Raw genomic sequence first — 19,177 nt, 5'->3', positions numbered from 1 at the left:
CAATGGTGTTAGGGCTTGCTTGATCATCGTCGAGTCAGATTTCGCAAGGGTGGTGAAAGCCATAACGCAGGGCAAAGATAAATACGAGACCAACTTCATCATCGCCGAAGTCATGGAGCATGCTCAACTTTTGGAGCAATGGAAAATTGTCCAAGTGAATAGAGAGTGTGATCAAGTAGCAAATGAGTTAGCTTAGCAAGGAAAACAGCACGCACCGCGGTCTGGCTAAGAAAGACACCTGCATGCGTCCTTGACCAGGCTGGCCAACGATTGTAATCCTCTGCTTTCTTAGTTAACAAAGCTCTCTTTCACCCTGTATATATATTTTATATATGTGTGTGCGTGCGTGCAAAGAGAGATGGATGGAGTGATGGCACAGAACTTCAGATAATTCGTTCAAGTGCAGATCGTCGTCACTAACAAGAAATAAAGATGGTCACCGTTAGACCGTGACAACAACGGGGTGGTGGCGCAGTTGGCTAGCGCGTAGGTCTCATAGCTAATTTGAGTTACCCTGAGGGCGAGAGCTCCAGCCTCTCTCGCCCCAACTCTTTTTATCGCTCTTTCTTCTCTTCACTCGAATTAGGCTCTATATCTCAGCATATATTTGACAATTGTATTTTGCGAAAATAGTAGCGCTTTTGTTAGCCAGGTCCTTTCTTGAATCCAATAGAGCATGTCGCAATCTGCACAATTCGATTCAAATCTTTCAATACTGAACCCTGGTCGCGCTCGCGGCTACGGAGATAGGCCACGTCAGCTCCGAAAATATTGGCCGTCGGATCGCGATCTGACGGTTAGGAATAGATACGGATGTAAATTTTGTAAAAAAATCCCGAGCTTTGTTAAAATGAACACGGAGTCCATCAATTTAATGGAAAATCCCTCGGACTTCGTGGAGCCTTACTTTAAAAAAAACCCTGAAATTTTAGTAATCGTGCCGTACTCCGTGAATTTTATAAAAAAAACCCTGGACTTTGTTAAAATGATTCTGAAGTCCATCAATTTTATGAAAAACCCCTTGAACTTTTCAGTAATCGACCGGTACTCCGTCGACGCCAAATTTACCAAATAACCCCCGCAGTCTACCAATTTTACGAAAATCCCCCCGGACTTTTTGTAGTTCAATTTTTTAAAATAAAACTGAACTGGAGGGTATATTTCTGTGCGGCAACGCCGCGCAATGTTCTAGTATGATGATGACATTGGATCCAAATTTTTCATTTCCAAAAGCAGCTTGCAACTTACAAACAAGGTCTAGTGTCCCTGGAGTCGGAACACAATTAACAGCAAATACGATGATGATATTGGATCCAACTCTTTCATTTCCAAAAGCAGCTCGCAACTTACAAACAAGGTCCAGGGTCCCGGGAGTCGGAACACCAATTAACAGCAATATCTAGGCCCTTCGCGAAAATATTTGGGTTTCGACACTACAATACTTTCGTTGTTTTTTGACAACTAATGCCCAATCATTGACTAATTAGACTTAAAAGATCCATTCTGTACTAATTAGTTAAACTATGTAATTAGTAATTTTTTTAATTACATTTAATGCTCCGTGCATGTGTCCGAACATTTGATGTGACGGGTACTATAGAAAATTTGTTGGGAACTAAACAGGGCAGTTACATTTTCTGAACCAAACGTTGCCAGTTATCATGCAGACAAGCACTAACTGATCTGGGACACCATAATTTGTACAAAACTGCAGTACTTTGTTTTCCCTAAAGAACCTGGACACACCTTTAGAGTGTAGTTTGCAGCTCGTTGCTAAACACAGCACATCGCACACCAATGCAAGATGCTGCAGAACACCTTATTTATTTACTTTGATGTGCAAAGACTATATCCCACCCTCCCAGTCTTATTTCTTTGCTCTAATTTCAATGCCCTGCAAAATAAGACCTTTCTTCCAGTTGCCTCCTCTTGTCTCCATGAGACTGATAGACACCTCACCATCTTCACCTTCTTCATTCTTGAATTCACCCATCTCCATCTCCATCCAGCCGTCAGCCCTTTTCTTAGGCACAATCACTCCAGGAGGCATACGACGGTTTCTTCTCCTTAACCTTCGTCGGATGGCTGGAACCATAAGAGATCGGTAATTCTGAGGCACCTCTTCTTCATCCTCACCCTCATTCTCATGACCTTGGAGGCAAACCTGACGAGTTAATTTGTTTTCCCCAATGATAACTGCAGCCTCCTGGAGTGGAGAATCCAGCCCATAGGATTCATCAGAAATCTTGAACAACATGTAAGCGGTATAAGTTGAGTTTTGCGAGAGCATCTTGCAGTCTATCTTGCCACGTATTTCCAACCAGCAAACAGCCCGGAGCTCAGCACCTTCTGAGAACCTGTCACAAAAAAAGCTTAAATTTCGCAACAGACCAGAATTCTAAAATCATCATCATCATGGCAAGTTACATGAAAAGAGTGCACTCCGTTATGTAAAGTGCAGTTCGTATGCTACATCTTTTTTCTTTGACGAGTTATGCTGCATTCATTCATTCATATTATAGAATCAAAAGTTAAAAAGGCCATGTAACTTTGCTCTCAAAAGCAAGGATAAGATAACACCATTTGGTCATGTGCACGTGGAATGCAATATGGGCTGAGGTACGATTCTGATATCTAAATTAAATTGATGCAAGCTTAGGGCTGTTTAATGTCATCAGATTGCTGCAATTGTTCTCAAAATAATTTCATGTACCAACTGAACATTACACAATTAGCAAGCCCTAATAGACTTCTATCTAGTGGTACTGCCAACAATGTTTTACAGTCATCTAGTCGAACCTAGTCGCCATGGCACCGATAAGGTGATTAGTCAAGATTAGTCATCGATCAGGCCGATTAGTCGAGCCTAGTTGTCTATATAGTCGTCCTATCATACCAGGACCGATATGATATGTATACTATACATTACATAGTATATAGCAAGCATGAACACCACAAGGATCAAGCCAGAACCCAAATTTCTATCCAGGGTTAGAAGATCTTACTTTCCTCTTAGGATCTCGAACCATCTCTGCAAGATCTGGTGGCAGTTCAGCAATGGCATTCTCTACGCATATGAAAATATACCTAAAACCTAATGGGCCTACTGCCAGCCTAATAGCCCAACGCTCAGTGGCCGTGGCCCATTAATGCAAATCTGATCATTTTCCTATCTAGTCGGACGACTAATTGCGTTTAATCGATGGCTAATCAGATGACTAGAATTCTAGCCGCCCAGACCTAGTCGCTGCTCCTTATCGGTGCCGAGGGAATGATAAGCCCGACTAATCGCGAAACATTGACTGCCAATGGATGTTGACAATTACATCAAATAAACACAGGTGATAGTACTTCAGTTGACAATCACATCAAAGTTAATTTGGCGAACCTGGAGTCAGTGAGAGGGATCCAGCGCCAGTACTGCGGCGTATCGCCCCAAATGATGCACAGCGCCCTCGCCGAGATCATGTAGCACTTGGCGCCGGTCTCCCTGTCCAACCACGTGCTCTGCACGCCAACACAACAGATGAATCAATCCATCGATCGATTGAGAACCTTGACCGCACAGGACCACTGGATTAAACAGAAGCGGATCCCCGTACTATGAGGCCGTCGGCGAGGAGGACGCCGGGGCTGTCGGTGAGGCGCATGAACAGCGCCTTCTTGGACGGCGGCGCGGGGGAGAGCTCCCCGTCGGCGAGCGGCGGGAGGTCACGCGGCAGGAAGCGGGCCCAGACGACGTCGGAGTCGGCCGCGTCGCGGAAGGCCGGCGAGACTGCGGCGGCGCGGCAAGCGTCCCGCGGCGTGGTGCGGGCGATCGACGCCGCGAGGAGGTCTTCCGGGAGGCGCGCGATCTCGCAGGAGGGGGGTGCCGTCGTCGCCGCCATAGATTCCTCCGCCCCCTTTCGATGGATTCGATTCGGGGGGATGCGGTCTAGAAACGGGTAGAGGAAGAATGCATTCAAGAGTATAGTAGACAAGGGGTGGCGGATTTATAGGTGGGAGAGGCGGAAACGCGGAGGCTTAGGGGCTAAGCGTTGCTGATTTGGGGCTCCATTTCATTGGAGGCTAAGGAAATACAGTAAAGACGAGAAAGCGAGACGAGGTCTCTGAGCCTGAGTGGATGGCATGTGGGTCCCGGAGGTCGGTGGATGACGTAATGACGTAGAGAGGGTGGTCAGTTTCGGTTGGTTCGCCAGCTGTGGGTCGGTGGATGACGTAATGACGTTTAGGCGCACGCGTGGTCGCCGAGTCATCATCGCTGTGGGATTTTTGTGATTCTCGCTGGACACGCGGTCTTCCGCCCGGAGACGTCGTCGGATGAGCTTTAAGGCTCTGGTTGGAACCGCGGCGCGATGCGTTTAAACGAAACGCGGCCCTTCCCTCGCTTCTCGCTTCTCGCTTCTCGCGGCGCGCAGTTCATTTTTCCGTTTTTTCTGCCGAGCGCGACTGCTAAACGCGCGTCGGCCGCAACTTGTTCGACGGGATTTTTCTGCTTCTTCCGCTCAAAAGCATCGCGGAAGCCGAACCAAACAAAGCCTAAGCACCAAGGCGGGCCGTTCATAAGGCTCAATCCCCCCGGGATTTCGGCCCACTTCCGCTCTGCTGGCGGAAGCAAGGGCCAGCAGCAGCAGCCGCCGTAAGAAATGATAGGCAATGCGACAGTACGCTAACAAGTTACTGGAGCAATAACAAATTGTTGTGAAAAGCATCACTGACAAAAGGCTAATTGCTAGGTCAGTATGATACAGATTCATAGATTTCGATCATGGGTTTATAAGGTCAGGCAAGAGAACTACAGCCTTTTTACATTAAATAAATATACAAACCATACTCACTCCGTAACAGCGCCAGCCTGCAGGTGCAAACTCGGGCACATTGTTATGCAATGAGGACAACTCAAGCCGTTGTGTGATTAGCGTTCAGGATACAGATCACAAAGTCGCTGTCTATTTATTTACTCGCACAACGTTCTCAATCCTGCAAGCTCAATGCTCTTTTTTTCCCCTTTCTTAGGCCTGATCTCGATGACCTGCACGACTAGGCCAATCTTTATGGTGGCTGACGTCTCCATAAGGCTGATGGAAACCTCGCCGTCTTCACCTTCGTAGTTCTGGAACTCACCCATCTCCAACTCCATCCAGCCATCAGCTCTTTCTTGAGGAAGCAGTACAGGGGTGTTTAGTTGGTGAAAAAGTTTGGGTTTGACTACTGTAGCACATTTCGTTGTTATTTGATAATTAATGTCCAATCATAGATTAATTAGCATCATTAGATTCATCTCGTAGGAATCAGTTAGACTATGTAATTAGTTATTTTGTTCAACTGTATTTAATGCTCTATGTATGTGTCCAAAAATTCGATGTGACGGATACTGCGCAAACTTTTTTGGGAACTAAACGCACCTACATTTGGAGGAGGAATTTCAAGATAGCTTCGCCTGCTACTTGGCCTCGGTGTCAGCCATGAATCCTCAGCGTCCCTGTCAGAGACATCGAAGCAAACGTGGCATGCTGATTTGCTTCCTCCAAGGCTGACGGACGTCTCCGGGCATGGAGAATCAAGCCCGTAGGCTCCGGGAGCTACTTTGAACACAATGTAAGCAGCATATGTTGAGTTCGGGGAGAGCATCTTGCTATCTATCTTGCCACGTATTTCCAACCACCAAACTTGCAGTAGTTCGGCAGCTTCCGAGAAGCTGTTACAAATTAACAAAGCTTGAAATTCGCAAATTAAACTAATTAAGCGCTTTGCCTCCCATCCAAAAACTCTGCTCTCAAGTGAGTAATACATGCTGGTTGCTGGATCTGCTTGTATCCATCTTCAGCACATAAGAAAGAGAAATGCAAGCACCATGTGAAGTTACAAACCTGGAGCCGGCGATGGGGATCCAGCGCCCTGTGTCCCTGTCCAGCCACATGCTCTGCACTGCACACACACCAGCAGCGATCAACCGGATCATCCCAGAAGGCAGAAGCCTGTACTGCACGAAACTACAGTGGACGCGAACAGAAGAGAAACCGTTTGCGGTACCGTGAGGCCTCCCTTTTTCACTTCTTCCTCCAAAGTCCAAAGATGGATTCGATTCGGGTGAGTGATCGGCCGTGTGGGTGTAAACGATACGACGAGCTTGCGAGTGGTAGGCGGATTTATAGACGGAGGCGGGGCGGTCTATGCCGAGGCTTAGGGGCGAAGGCGCCTAGGTAATCAAACGCAAAGTAACTTTATATATAAAAAAATAGACTATTAGCAGATCCAATAGACGTGTGCTATTCGAAATAACTTCTCTTATTATCAAAAGTTCCCTTATAAAAATCCAGGGATAATGTCACAGCACTTTGCACCCAAGTGAAGTTCCCTGTAATTTGTAGGCTGATCAACTGGTTCATTAGCCTCCTATTTTAGAACAAGCGTGCTGATCAAGACCTCTCTTAGGTCTAATCTCAATGCCCAGCACAATAAGACCTGTCTTCACATGGCCTTTTTCTGTCTCCATGAGGCAGATGCCCACCTCACCATCGTCACCATCCTTGTTGTAGAACTGGCCCATCTCCAGCTCCATCCACGCATCGTCGGTCCTTTTGTTAGGGAACGATGCATGCCGGTGGCTCCTATCGTATCGGGGCTCCGAGGCTCTACCATCCTCTTGCTCGTTACCACGCCTTTGGAGACAGACTTTGCGAGTTGATTTGCTTCCTGCACTAGAGGTGATTGATGCCTCCTGGGGTGGATAATCCAACCCACCATCGCGATAAGTTTTGAACACAATGTAAGCTGCATAAGTAGAGTCTTGAGAGAGCATTTTGCTGTGTATCCTGCCCCGTATTTCGAGCCACCAAACATTCCGAAGGTTAGCAATTTCGGTGAACCTCAACCTGTGACAGATTAATAAAGAATTGAATGTATCTGGAACCAATAGAGTACGTGCTCCAGGGAAGATAATTATCAATCAAATTTGGCAACAATCCTGACCCTGGGTACAAGAGCACTAAACCCCTTACAGTTGACTACTGGAGGATGGCTAGCTGCCGCTGGGAACAGGCAGAGACAGTGCATACCACAGCGGTTATCCAGAGGATACATGCATGCACAAACTCTGAACCCAACTCGATCAGTTTGTCAGGGAGTAGCTCAACGCCTAGGACTAGCACAACTTTAGGTATTCCAACCTTGGGAATTATTACAGAATTAATTCATTATCATGCGTACGTTCTAAAATAACACGGAGCCACACAAGTCCCTACTGCAACACAGGCACACAGCAATAGGGTGAGATTGTACTAACGTAGTGCCATTCATCACAGAATGCATCATGCTCGAGTAATTTGCATGAGAGTTGGAAACGAGGTAGGGAAAAGTTCGGTTGAGCAATGCAAACCTGGATTCGGGGAGACGGGTCCAACGCCAGTACTCCGGCGTGCCTCCACAGGAGATGTGCAGCGCCCTCGCCGAGATCATGTAGCACTTGGCGCCGGTCTCCCTGTCCAACCACATGCTCTGAACACAACCACACGGCTTAGCCGATCGATCAGAAAGCAAGAGAATTCAACTCATCGGCGTGCAGCGCTTGTGTGATTCGTCGCGTTGGGGACCGTACCATGAGGTCATCGGCGAGCAGAACGCGACGATTGCAGAGGCGGAGGAATTGGCCTTTCTCGGACGGCGGCGCGGGGCCGGAGAGCTCCCCATCGGCGAGCGGCGGGAGATCGCGGGGCTGGAAGCGGGACCAGACGGCGTCAGAGTCGGGAATTGGCCTTATCTCAATGCCTTGCACGATGAGTCCCCTCTTCCACCGCCGGCTATCCACCTCCTCCAGCCTCACCTCCACCACCCCATCGTCCTCGCCGTCGCCGGCCACGGCGAACTCGCCCAGCTCGACCTCCGCCCACCCGTCGCCCCTCCGCCGCGGGCACCTGATGTCCGGGTCGGCCTCCCTCGTCACCATCTTGCGGCCGTAGCCCTTGCGGAGGCGCATGTACTGCTGCTTCCGCCGGTGCATGGCGGCCTCCTCCTCGCCCTGCATGTGCTGCAGGCAGATGGCGTGCTCGGTAGAGGTCGTCGGCTTCTTGCTGCTGCTCCCGGAGACGACCGTGACTGTGGCCTTGGGTGGCAGCATGGCGACGTGGCACTCAAGGCCGTAGGAGTCGTCGGCGATGGCGAAGACGAGGTAGGCCGCGTAGGTTGTCCCCGGGGAGAGCAGCGAGAGGCTCAGCTTCCCGCTGATCTCCAGCCAGCACACGTCGACGAGCTCGGCGACCTCCGGAAACCTGGCCACAGCAAGCATGCACACGGTAAGTTAGTCCATCTAGCCCGTGATGGTCAGTAGTGGTGATGCAAGCTAAGCATGTAGGGAATGGGAGCGTATGTAACCTATCCTCTCATTGCTTGCCGAACGAGCTACCTAGGCTTTTGCGACGCCAACGACGTGTGGCATCCATGCATGAACCGGTATGTGCCAAGTGCCATGGTGACACGTGCGTGTGGTATGTGGAAAACCGCATGTGACAAATTAGACGCCACACATCGATGGCTCGATCTTATAATTAACAACTAAGGGAACATATATCATTAGCTATCTTATCTGATTAAACGACCAGAATAAGCCGTCTAGAACTAACTGGAATTGAAGAAGGATTCTCTCAAGATTATTCTGTCAACATAATGCTTATTTGAAAAGAAAACTACTCGGTCTCTATATTTGTAGTAGTTGCCATATTGAGATTTTGACAGAGTCTTTATTAGATGTATACTAGCTAGCTATAGCTTCGATCATAATTTTTTTTATCATCACATTAATTTTTTTTTAAAACCTAATAAATCTTACAACCAACAATGTACATCATCAAGCATACATATACTTTGATTAATTAATAATTTACATTCTATAAAGTTGACTTTTAAAAATACGCTTATTAGCACACTGTATATATGCAGGGCTAGATGAGATTCAATTCTATGTGTACGTTGTTCGTAGGTGCGACGACGCCGTGTAAGCAACTTAGGCTGTTTCCATCGGCTCTCCTATGCAACCTCGCATGCGTAAAATAGGGAGGCGGGAGTCACTATTCCTTCTTCCAGCAGGTGCCGCATGCGAACGCGGAGAACCCGCAATGAGGAGAGAGAATGTGTATTTCTACGATTTCTCTCTCCAACCCGCAAAGCGTTCGCAAGTCTCTTCTGCCGGATGCACAGGCTCCTGTGCATGTAAATTTTGTAAGTGTCGCAGCCGATGAGTCTCTAGTGGTGGGGCCCAGGAACCTTTTGCGCATGCGTCTTCGCATCCAGCTGGAACATAGCGATGTTTTACGAGATGCTAGCTCACAGCGCCCTGTGCGCAAAGAGGCTTTTTTGCGTATCCGCACTCGCACACTGCTGGAAACAGCCTAACACAAGTGGCAACTGCGCCAATGGAAAAAGGAAGCATGCATGTGGCACCCACCTGGATCCCGGAAGGCTAGCGCTCCATACCCAGCACGTCGGGTCATCTCCCCACACAATGCTCAGCGCCCTCGCCGACATCATGAAGCATTTCGCCCCGCTCCGTCTCTCCAGCCCAAAGCTCTGCATGCATGTGTCATCCACTAGCTTCATTCTTCGGTACATGATCGATCGCTCGATCGAGACAGCAATGTGACTGCCGGAACAAAATAGATAGATTAAATTCTTAAAGCAATGTGTACGTACCATGGTGGCGCCGTCGAGGAGGACGGGGCTGTCGCAGAGCCGCGAGAAGAGCTCCTTCTTGGACTCACACTCGGCTGGCTCGTCGGCGCGCGCCAGCACGGCGGCGTTGTCGGGCGGCAGGAACCGGTCCCAGACGGCGTCGGAGTCCGCGGCGGCCCGGAACGCCGGCGACACCGCGGACGAGTGGCACGCGTCGCCGGGCGTCGTCAGCGAGATGGCGGACGCCACGCACTCCTCCGGCAGCCGGTAGATCTCCGCGCCACCCGTCGCCGCCGCCGGCGCGTCCATATGATATATCCAAGTACGTAGTAGGTGATCGCGTCGGAGACCGGGGGCGTGGCGATATCGATCAAGTACGTCGATCGGGGTTGACGGCTGCGCGGGTAGCTACGACTTTTATAGCAGGGTGGAGGGGGCCGGCCGGCGAGAAGCTTAAGGGCTAAGGCTCACCAGCCGCAGCAGCGGAACCTGGCTTCCGCCGTGCTGTGCTGACTCGGACGGCCGTTTCTTAAAACGTAAATGCGACCTTCTTTTTCAGCGTGAGTGTGTGCGCGCGTTCTCCGGCTCGAGATCTCGTCTGCCCCACGCCGGTGTTCTGGGGTGGGGACTTTTTGGTGCATGGGTTGGTGACACGTGGTAATCCGGTCGCCTGCTCGTTCATTAACATTATCCCGATATATAGTATGATGCTACCACGTACGTATAACGAAATGCAATGCGATGAGAATGGCCTCTACATGCGTGTTCCAAAAAAAAAAGAGAGAGATCATCGATTGTTCAGGGGGAAAAATGGACATTCTATTCGCCAAAAAAAAAAGGAAAATGGAAGCTCTGCTTTATGCTGTAACAAATAGCTCTCTGACCCCAGAGGACGACGGTGGGGACGAAACAGCACAAGTGGTCATCCGTGCGTCCAATCTTTTCCGGCGATGATCTCGGCTAGCGTGGTGTTCCGTCAGAACGAAAGCTGGATTCATCTTATCCGGAAATAATATGTTGTGCTCCCAAGTCCAAATGCCCGCAAAACAAAATAAAAAAAAGTCCAAAATGCGATTTGTGTCCGGTTAGGTTAACTCTATGACCACAGGAACGGAAAAAGGGTCAAACAAATATTATGCCCGGCGATAAAACCTAACAAAGACGGCTAGCGTATCGTTCCAACTTTTCTCACGGTCAAAATAAAAATCATCTGAAACATTAAACAATGCATACTATATGATGCTCCCAGTCAGGCACATGCTGAAGAACGAGCATGGGCGAAGGCACGGAGAGATTGCTTAGTCCTGCAGTTCAACCCCCGTCATTCCTTACCGGCTTTTCCTCTTCTGGCCCCAAGGCCCTTCTGATTTTTTTCACTCTTTCTATCGGCCTTTGAATTTGCTGCCCCTCATTCGGTTGTTTCACAAAGCAGAGAAGGCTATCAGGGATCTAGGGAAAAAAACATGAAAGGTTTCGAGGGGAAAAGAGCGTACTTTAGGCAAACTGTGCCCCTTTTGAGGTAAGATTAGTGCCGGATCTACGCAACCCACATGATCCACTGGGGCCTTTTGGGCAAGAAGCCTCCATTGCTTTCTTCCCCACTACATTTGCGAACAGAAAGAGAAAAGGAACCATATCTAACCAAGCTTTTATTAAAGATTTGTGCGAGTGCTGACTGGGTGCAAAGAAACAGATGATGGACAGTTAAACAAATATGTCAAAAACTTCACACAAGAATCGACCGAGCAAAGATGATAAAATTCTAGTAGGTTATTGACAATGGAATCATTTTGATTCATGCCTCATACGCAAATTGTTCCTCTTCTTCTCCGGTCAGTTAGAAACAAAACTGTGTTGTGTTGATGTACAAACAATTACATGTTCCAAAACTTGCCGGTTTCAAACTCACCGGGTGACCACTCAAATCGGATTCTGCATTCACCATGTGTACTATCTCCAGGGTCATTCCTCTTCTTCATCGTCCTCCTCTTCAGCTTCCTTGAGCCACTGAGTAGAGTAACAACAAATTACGGAAAATCAGTTACATCAAGGTGATCACGACAAAGCATCGACATGTTTGGATTTTGGTGAAGTCTGAACCAAGGAAGACAAACCCAACAGACATAAATATGCGTGCCACTAATACCAAGTTAGACGATTCCATGAACTTGAGCTAAAACTAAATCTGTAACACATACATGTCTCTGCCATGGATGAGAAAAGTTCGGCAGAGAAATTACTAATGCAACCAAGACCAGACGATTCCATAAACACAAGTAAGAATTATTTGAATCAATTGCACGCACATGGTCAGGTGAAATTATTCTAGACTGACAGGATAATCGTCCCTAGGACTGAGGTTGTGCAACAAGTGATAAATAACTAAGGCACTGATCAAAAGGGACTATAAGTGAATATCTGAGATTCAGCTGGTTCTGTGAAACCATGTGCTTTCCGTGGGAGAACCAACATAAATGCAGGGCATATATATACCTGTATAAAAGCCTCTGACTGTTTAACAAATACTTTATCAGACTCATCAGCATGTTCTTTCTCTTCCGCCCATCTCATAATTGCATCTTCACTTACCACATCTTCATTATAGAGATATGGCAAGATCTGTGTCCAATAGCATATTATAAAAGGAATTAAAAAATAATTACAAGATTCAAGTACAGTGTTTGCTCAGCACTCTAAACAAAACGATTTCTATTCATGGTGTATGAAAATGTTAAGGAACCGGCCTGCGGTGAGATAGGTGTTACCTTTGAAAACAGTGGAGAAAATTCTTTTGTGGTCTCTTGACACATTTCCTCAAACTTCAATAGTATCTCCATCTATAGCAGTACACATGAAATGAAACATTTAGCCCACACCAAGAATCAAAAGAAGAAACATACCCCCAATAAGTTACACATTAAATTAGACAGGAATTTCTTAAACAGGCCCATGGGATTTTACAATCACAGAAGAGGCCTTTCCAAGAGTCAACATGCAACGTCACAGTTGGGGATCCTAATGACAACGGCCAAGACACAAACTATGCAAATCAACAAAGGTCACAGATCAAGCAGGGGCAAATGGTCAGATCAAAGTTGTGAGTTCTTAAAATGGATGATTAAGCGAGCCTGCATTGACTCTAGTCCTCTAAAAGCTCATTTATCGACAATATTAAAGCTAAGAACTGCATACATAATTAAAAATCCATGTGCGAGATGTGAGCCAGGCAACTCTAGCAGCAATGCAAGGCAAAATGATTGGAAAATATGATAGTGGAGTTATTTTTCATGTTCTATGACAATCTCACAATTCAAAGAATGAACAGAAACATTGCATGAGCTTATTACTACCATGTTAATAAATACATCATTAAATTATTAATAGTGTTAGTCTTTCGGCATAACAGTGCAGAAAATGTTCGGTAAATCTTACTCAATTATAGCTCAAGGTATTTAGTCAGTAATAAACTGGATCATACCTCTTCATCAACTGTTTTAGTATAATTGCGCAAAAGATCCTTCCATTTGCCAAGTGCTTCGGCTGTTGTCTTTAGAAGAGTATCTGAAAAAGGAGTGGGAAAGCAGGGAAAAATAAGCCTTGGATAATCACCATCAGATATCTAAAGTACTATAACACAAAAGAAACATATATAAGACCACCACAGAAAATTCATCGAGCAGAACCATTAAAGTATTCTCGTGAGTGGATATTGACTGAATAAAAAAACACAGGTATGAAGAAAAAATTACTAGGAATAGGGTTTAAACTAGCTAAAAGTTTAAAAGATTGGATTTCTTCACCCAACAAAGCACTTTGAGCTCAGCTTCAATTCAACACAGAAAGTAATAACATAACATGGATGACCTAATGGTGCGAGTTTGCAAAATGGGCTGCACTGGACAAGGAACATGCCTCAAAGAACTAAAAAGTTTGACATGGATCATGCAAATATGGACCTGTAATCTGGAGTCCTGGGTGGGCATACTTATGGAGTAGTTGGTTTAGGTCATGAGGAACCAAGTTACAATTTGTGCACTTGTGAGTGGTGTTGCACACTTGTATATGCATGAAAGGGGACAGATAGTTTAGCTCATGAGGAACCAAGTTACAATTTGTGCACTTGTGAGTGGTGTTCCACATTTGTATATGCACGAAAGAGGACAGATAGGATATATGTTGTGATTTGTTGCCTTTAATGTGTGCATGAAGCACAGCCTGCTCAGAATGCCATAAGAATAAGTGAAAGAGCCGAAACAAATTGGCTTCTGCTTGGTAATCAAAGCATCCGAATAATACATAATTTTCCTATGAAGATTTTGCAGTGGATAAGAGGAGAATATCTTTTGTAAGCTGCACCTATTCTCCTAGATTCACACCATTCCCAACTTTACACTCATCACGGATTCATAATATTCCTAACAGCTATAAAAAGCTTACCATTAGTAGATTGTGCAGCCACTAATGCACTCTTCATGACAGAATAGAACACAGCTCCAGCACAATCTGCATGTTGAAGGCTATAAGCCAACCTGAAAATAAGCATGGTATCAAAGCAACATATCGTTAATTGGTAATTAACGAAAATTGCAAAAGATTTGGATGACAAAACTGCATCTATCAATGTAAGTATGTAACGATTACAGAATAATTGTAAAGTCATCTGAAATGAAATTAAAGAGAACCTGTACGCCATAAATAAACAAAACTAGTTTGTTCCAAAAAAAAAGTGGAGCTTAAAATTTCAAAGGCAACAAGAGCAAGCTCCCAGGTGGGCTACAGATTGTTAATCTACCATTGTAAGTTCAAATAAACTAAATTAGTTTCTGCTATTAAAGCCCCTTTTCCTCTTCTTACATAGCCAGCAAGCTAAATTAACTACCAGGACAAAGCATATTGAAGGGACTTCTCGGCCATGTTCATATAATTTTCAATACTTAAGGCCTGGACAGGGAAGATTGTTCAAGGCATACATACATTAGACTAAGTTCAAACCAGACTTGTAATGGCACCTATCCAGACAGGTCATTAGCATATGACAGTTTTGTGTCTGGTAGGAGAGAAAAGATCTTGCACCTGAGTCCATTAATCTCTAGTATCAAATTATCTCGATTAACACCACCACCCAGAGCTCGTTGGAATGTCTCTTCCACCTAAACAGGGCAAACCACTCAGTAAAATGGGAAACAAGAAAAGTAAGTATATATATTTCATAATCATGTATTCATAAATAACCTCTTTCTCAAACTTAGAAAAAGGATCATCATCCTCAACCGCAATGTCTGAAAAATCATCTTTATCTGGTAGAGTCGGATTGTTGGATTCATCTTCTGACCCATCATCTTCAGAAACAGCATGCTGCAACTCTTCAAGTTTTTCTTTAGGTATCGGGGCAATTGATTGTCTCCAATCTTCTAGGATCCCAGTATCACCACTTGCCCATATGTAACCAACAACACCACAGGTCCCAATCTAGTTGATGATGTCATGAAAAACAACCCAAGTGATTATAAAGATCATGGCAAAACATTGACCTAGATAGTTCCCTACGATAAACACCATAATAATTTCATGAATGTTCAAAACTAAATCACTGAGCTAGATAAGTATATTGGGATACCTTGGATGTTTCGGACTCATCTTCTTCAGAAGGAACAGTTGCTTGGTCGCCGTTACTCCTCATGCTGGAAAAGGCTGCAAAGAAGAAACCCAGTACACCAAGTAGAACATGTAGGTTAAGGTCCAAGAAAACAAAATGAATAGCAAATACAGTTTTAGGGTCTGCAGACTAACGTGGACTCTCTGTAACTCCAGAATTGGTGTCAGCGTACTCAAGTTCTTCATCACTATCTTCATTTGAAGGCTGAGGAAGTAATGAAACTTTAGAGTGGGCAGGAACAACAACATTCTTTCCAACTTCAACCTGAAAGATAAAAAAAAACAAGTTCAGGACGTACTCAACATAGCACAAATAAAAAAGGATTGCATCTCGTTACTGGAGGAAAGCATCTGGAATGGTAATGTCAATACTATAGCAACTTACATTAAATGACAGTACACAACCAGGTTCAACAATAGCACCTGCTTTCAAATGGACACCATCACAGACTAAGGAGTTACTAACTTTGCATCCATCTTCAATTATGACATTGTCCCATATATATGAGCCATTAATCAAAACATTTTTCCCAATCTTGCAGTCCTCCCCAATAACTGAATTTAATATTTTGCAGTGGTCTCCAATGCTTGTCGCACTGCCAACAACAGAATTTGCACCAATTTGTGCAGAATGTGACAATGTTACATCTGTTAAAAAAACATGCACAGTTAAGATGTACAGAGAATACTGAAATTAATTACCAGAAGAATAGGGGGAATAAATTCCTTTATTTGAATGTATAAAAAATTGGGAACTCAGCATGACTGGAAGCATGGGAGGTAGCCCAAAATATAGGCAAAAAGATTGCTCAAAAAAATATAGAATACATTATAACAACATAATGCAAAATCCTGTATAAAGCTAGCTATATCTCTATTAGCTCAACTTACAAGACATTGAACAGTGTGTCCATATCTGATATCTCTATCTATCATTGCTAAACGACTCATCTAAAAAGAATTAGCATGCATACTGCCTACACTAACTAAGCAAATATATAGCGGACACTTGGACAACAAACATATGTACCTAGAAGTAAACTTTCTACAGTTTCCAGGAGTGCACGCAAACTAATTTGACCTATTCTGTAATTGTTTAGTAAAATGTCTCAAAGGATAAACTATTTCTCAAGGTCAGATATCAAACTAAACATTTAGATTATAAAATATGTTGAAGCAAGCAACTAGTTACTTAAAAGATGGAAAATAAAAAAAATCCATAACAAAGGAAAACCCTTCAGGGTTTTTAGATATATTGCTTTTCAGGAAGCAAAGGAACTGTAGTCTATATAGAAACCATCTAGAAATAAACCTATTATAAAAAATTATAAGCACCACATACCTGATGCCTTGTATATTCCCTGCCTATGAAGTCTACTTTCTGAGCAGTCACGATTGGATATTACATCAGGCACCATAGGGTATGTCCACCTTTGAATTACATCTTTGCTCACAGTATCATAGCTCCTAAAATTATCAATCCTTGCAGCATATCCGGAGCGTAATTCATGAGTATAAATTTTGTACCCCATAATCTGAAAGAATTGGTCTGTCATTAGTTTGTTGCAAAAGAAGCAAACACCATCTGCGTTTTCTCTTACTGTGCCCTAATAGTTGTGAATCAACTTACATCATCAACTAGTAACCCCTTCACGAAATGGCGCCGAAGATGTTGATAATCAAAGTTATCAGTGAAAAGACTTAGTACTTCTGGAGAGCAGATATCAATATAGCAGTCCTGCCAGGTAAGAAGTGAAGATGATCAAAATTAAAAACAAGATATGCATAGGCCAACAATATTAGCAGAAACAAATAAAGAAAAAATATAACTATTGACTTGTAGAGTTTCAAAGCAAACCTCCATGTCATTATGCAGCTGGAGAGTAGAATTATTGGTCAGTATATCCTTATCAATTGTAACATACAAGTGAGAGTTATCTGCCCTGTCCTCGTAATAAAGTAATTCCTTTGTCTCTGGATCTATCGCCATGACAATTTCATCATTACCCAGACGTGTTTGGTGTGTCAGGATAGAAGGTTTCGAATGCTTTAAAATCATAGTCATAACAGCAAGTGGGTCCTTTTTCTTCCTGTCCATATGTTCCTGGAGAGCATCCTTCAAGCTCATATTGCTGATTGTATCGCCACTGATTAGAACAAAATCTCCAAGTATCTACAATAAAAGTATGGGTTCATGAAACAACTGAAACTGCAAAAGGGGAGTTAAATCATAAGCATGGTAGTGCACTGAGTCTCACGAAATCCACGTAGTATTACTACGTAACCATTGTATGTAATCACATAGTTTAGTGCTAGGCTTCCTAAGTTGAGCAGGACTAGTCTGAAGTTTTTCACAGATGTTAACAAATTAGCAAAATAAACTGAAACGAAACAAATGATTTTAGTTTCTTGAGTCCCCTCTAATGAGGCAACAAACACACAAGATCATTCACTGTATTCGACAATGGAGCAGTCCTTTGTTGCTTAATTTACTTAAATGAACTAAAATAGCACCCCGATATATGCGTAGGGTTCAGTCTCAGACCTCCTATCAATCAGTTGGAGTCAATACTAAACTCAACGAAACGATCCAATGTGACATCCATGCAAAACACTAAAATTTAAATCCACAATCACCCCTGAACACTAAAAAAACTTGAAAATCCGCAATTAGGAAGCAGAATAAACCTCACCCCGCCGCGTTCGTAGATGACGCGGAGAGCGTCGCCTGCGCTAATGGCGTCGTGCGACTCGACGGCCGTGACGGCCATGCTCCCGGCCCCAGCCTTCCCAGCCCAGCCGGACTTGTCCAGGTATTCCTTGACCTGGTGGGAGTGCGCGCAGCAGAAGACGAAGGCCTCGTCCACGCCCGCCGACTCCAGCCATGTGAGCGTGTACTCGATCATCGGCATGTGCACCAGCGGCAGCAACACCTGCGAAGGGGCAGCAGCAGAGCTTGCTGAGGGACCCTCGAAGCGAGCACAGGGTCTCGAGGCGGCCCTGACGCAGGATTCGGGAGGCCGGTAGTACCTTGGGGCGCTCGAGGGTGATGGGGCGGAATTTGAGCGTGAAGCTGTCGGCGAGAAGGACGGCCTGCAGGGGAGGCGGGCGCGCGAGGTCCTCATGGTCGTCGCCGGAGGCGGCGGCGCCTCGGCTGCGGGATTTCTTCGACATGATTACTGCGGATGCGGCGGCGGAGAGGGTTCGGAGGTTTAGGTCTGCTCGCTCGCTTGCGTCGTCGGCGTCGCCGTGCTCGGCGAGTCTGGACTCTGGATGGTAGATGGGCTCTCTTGCTCTTTGGGCCTTTTGGTGGCACTTTTACTTGCATATTTCATCAGGCCCATTGAAATCGCCTCCATTTACCACCGGCCCAATTACACGAGCGCTGGGCCACTCCAATCGCGGCCCTCCCTCCCTATTCGCTTTTTTTTTTGACAAACATACTTGTATTACCAATTAAACATCGTACAAGACCAGTATAGACCAGTACAGTACGGGCACCAGTACAAATACAAGTACGTTCACATAGGATACAGAAGTCAGCTGTTCCACCACACTTACACAAAGGCCCCTATTCAAGAAAGAAAATACATCCAAGACCCTGGAACCTTCGTGTACCGGAATCCGCCGCCGCCGCTAGACATCGCCGGAGGCCACCAGAACCGGATGCCATCTTCCCAAGAGCCAGAGAAGCTCCATCGCCAACAGGCTTTGACACGAGCCGCAGAACACACTCGCCTTCACTGACGAGATAAGCCCCCGTTGAACGTCCATCGGCCTGGGACGCACCCCAAGCTTCGCCGGCTCTGGATCCGAGCTCGCCGGCGACAACTGAAGCCGCCGCGGAACAACTGAGCCG

The 19,177-nt window shown here is 45.5% G+C and overlaps 4 protein-coding genes across 7 annotated transcripts; all 4 read right to left on the bottom strand.

The window, feature by feature from the left end:
• Positions 1 to 1,585: 1,585 nt before the first annotated feature.
• Positions 1,586 to 4,017, bottom strand: LOC120657575 (F-box protein PP2-B10-like). Its single transcript, XM_039935921.1, has 3 exons — positions 3,603 to 4,017; positions 3,389 to 3,507; positions 1,586 to 2,357 (listed from the first exon to the last, which is right to left on the bottom strand). The coding sequence occupies exons 1-3, from the start codon at positions 3,885 to 3,887 to the stop codon at positions 1,868 to 1,870; spliced, it is 894 nt and encodes a 297-aa protein (XP_039791855.1). The 5' UTR covers positions 3,888 to 4,017; the 3' UTR covers positions 1,586 to 1,867.
• A 698-nt stretch (positions 4,018 to 4,715) lies between these two features.
• On the bottom strand, positions 4,716 to 6,271 carry LOC120657576 (F-box protein VBF-like). Of its 3 annotated transcripts, none has more exons than XM_039935924.1 (4): positions 6,022 to 6,271; positions 5,871 to 5,928; positions 5,406 to 5,698; positions 4,724 to 5,157 (listed from the first exon to the last, which is right to left on the bottom strand). In XM_039935924.1, the coding sequence occupies exons 2-4, from the start codon at positions 5,918 to 5,920 to the stop codon at positions 4,958 to 4,960; spliced, it is 543 nt and encodes a 180-aa protein (XP_039791858.1). In that variant the 5' UTR covers positions 5,921 to 5,928; positions 6,022 to 6,271; the 3' UTR covers positions 4,724 to 4,957. The 3 variants fall into 3 exon arrangements, with proteins under 3 accessions (XP_039791856.1, XP_039791858.1, XP_039791857.1); XM_039935923.1 differs by having other exon boundaries at positions 6,034 to 6,271; XM_039935922.1 differs by lacking the exon at positions 6,022 to 6,271 and having other exon boundaries at positions 4,716 to 5,157; positions 5,406 to 5,892.
• Positions 6,271 to 10,058, bottom strand: LOC120657574 (F-box protein PP2-B1-like). The gene is made up of 5 exons (XM_039935920.1): positions 9,685 to 10,058; positions 9,440 to 9,561; positions 7,598 to 8,267; positions 7,379 to 7,497; positions 6,271 to 6,875 (listed from the first exon to the last, which is right to left on the bottom strand). Exons 1-5 carry the CDS (start codon positions 9,970 to 9,972, stop codon positions 6,389 to 6,391), a joined length of 1,686 nt encoding a protein of 561 aa, XP_039791854.1. The 5' UTR covers positions 9,973 to 10,058; the 3' UTR covers positions 6,271 to 6,388.
• A 1,281-nt stretch (positions 10,059 to 11,339) lies between these two features.
• Positions 11,340 to 18,604, bottom strand: LOC120657573 (translation initiation factor eIF-2B subunit epsilon-like). Of its 2 annotated transcripts, none has more exons than XM_039935917.1 (15): positions 18,349 to 18,604; positions 18,012 to 18,251; positions 17,177 to 17,491; positions 16,949 to 17,056; positions 16,661 to 16,853; positions 15,704 to 15,966; positions 15,454 to 15,583; positions 15,281 to 15,354; positions 14,896 to 15,132; positions 14,737 to 14,813; positions 14,101 to 14,192; positions 13,142 to 13,224; positions 12,429 to 12,500; positions 12,157 to 12,282; positions 11,340 to 11,670 (listed from the first exon to the last, which is right to left on the bottom strand). In XM_039935917.1, the coding sequence occupies exons 1-15, from the start codon at positions 18,490 to 18,492 to the stop codon at positions 11,626 to 11,628; spliced, it is 2,199 nt and encodes a 732-aa protein (XP_039791851.1). In that variant the 5' UTR covers positions 18,493 to 18,604; the 3' UTR covers positions 11,340 to 11,625. The 2 variants fall into 2 exon arrangements, with proteins under 2 accessions (XP_039791851.1, XP_039791852.1); XM_039935918.1 differs by having other exon boundaries at positions 18,007 to 18,251; positions 18,349 to 18,596.
• Between the last annotated feature and the right edge of the window lie 573 nt (positions 18,605 to 19,177).

This window comes from Panicum virgatum, chromosome 1N (genome assembly GCF_016808335.1).
Source record: "Panicum virgatum strain AP13 chromosome 1N, P.virgatum_v5, whole genome shotgun sequence".
Lineage (NCBI taxonomy): Eukaryota > Viridiplantae > Streptophyta > Magnoliopsida > Poales > Poaceae > Panicum > Panicum virgatum.
This window is presented reverse-complemented; position numbering and strand designations above follow the sequence as displayed.

Bases quoted from the DNA above. Each gene is read 5' to 3' on its own strand.
- LOC120657575 (XM_039935921.1), bottom strand. From the start codon at position 3,887: ATGGCGGCGACGACGGCACCCCCCTCCTGCGAGATCGCGCGCCTCCCG. The intron at 3,508-3,602 runs GTACGGGGATCC...GTTGGCGTGCAG, and splicing joins TCCTCGCCGACGGCCTCATA to AGCACGTGGTTGGACAGGGA. The intron at 2,358-3,388 runs GTTCGCCAAATT...TTTTTGTGACAG, and splicing joins ATCCCTCTCACTGACTCCAG to GTTCTCAGAAGGTGCTGAGC.
- LOC120657573 (XM_039935917.1), bottom strand. From the start codon at position 18,492: ATGTCGAAGAAATCCCGCAGCCGAGGCGCCGCCGCCTCCGGCGACGAC. The intron at 12,283-12,428 runs GTAACACCTATC...TATTGGACACAG, and splicing joins TTTCTCCACTGTTTTCAAAG to ATCTTGCCATATCTCTATAA. The intron at 11,671-12,156 runs GTATATATATGC...TACTCTACTCAG, and splicing joins AGTCAGAGGCTTTTATACAG to TGGCTCAAGGAAGCTGAAGA.
- LOC120657574 (XM_039935920.1), bottom strand. From the start codon at position 9,972: ATGGACGCGCCGGCGGCGGCGACGGGTGGCGCGGAGATCTACCGGCTG. The intron at 7,498-7,597 runs GTACGGTCCCCA...GGTTGTGTTCAG, and splicing joins TGCTCGCCGATGACCTCATG to AGCATGTGGTTGGACAGGGA. The intron at 6,876-7,378 runs GTTTGCATTGCT...AATCTGTCACAG, and splicing joins ACCCGTCTCCCCGAATCCAG to GTTGAGGTTCACCGAAATTG.
- LOC120657576 (XM_039935922.1), bottom strand. From the start codon at position 5,793: ATGTATTACTCACTTGAGAGCAGAGTTTTTGGATGGGAGGCAAAGCGC. The intron at 5,158-5,405 runs GTGCGTTTAGTT...TGCTTCCTCAAG, and splicing joins AATTCCTCCTCCAAATGTAG to AAAGAGCTGATGGCTGGATG.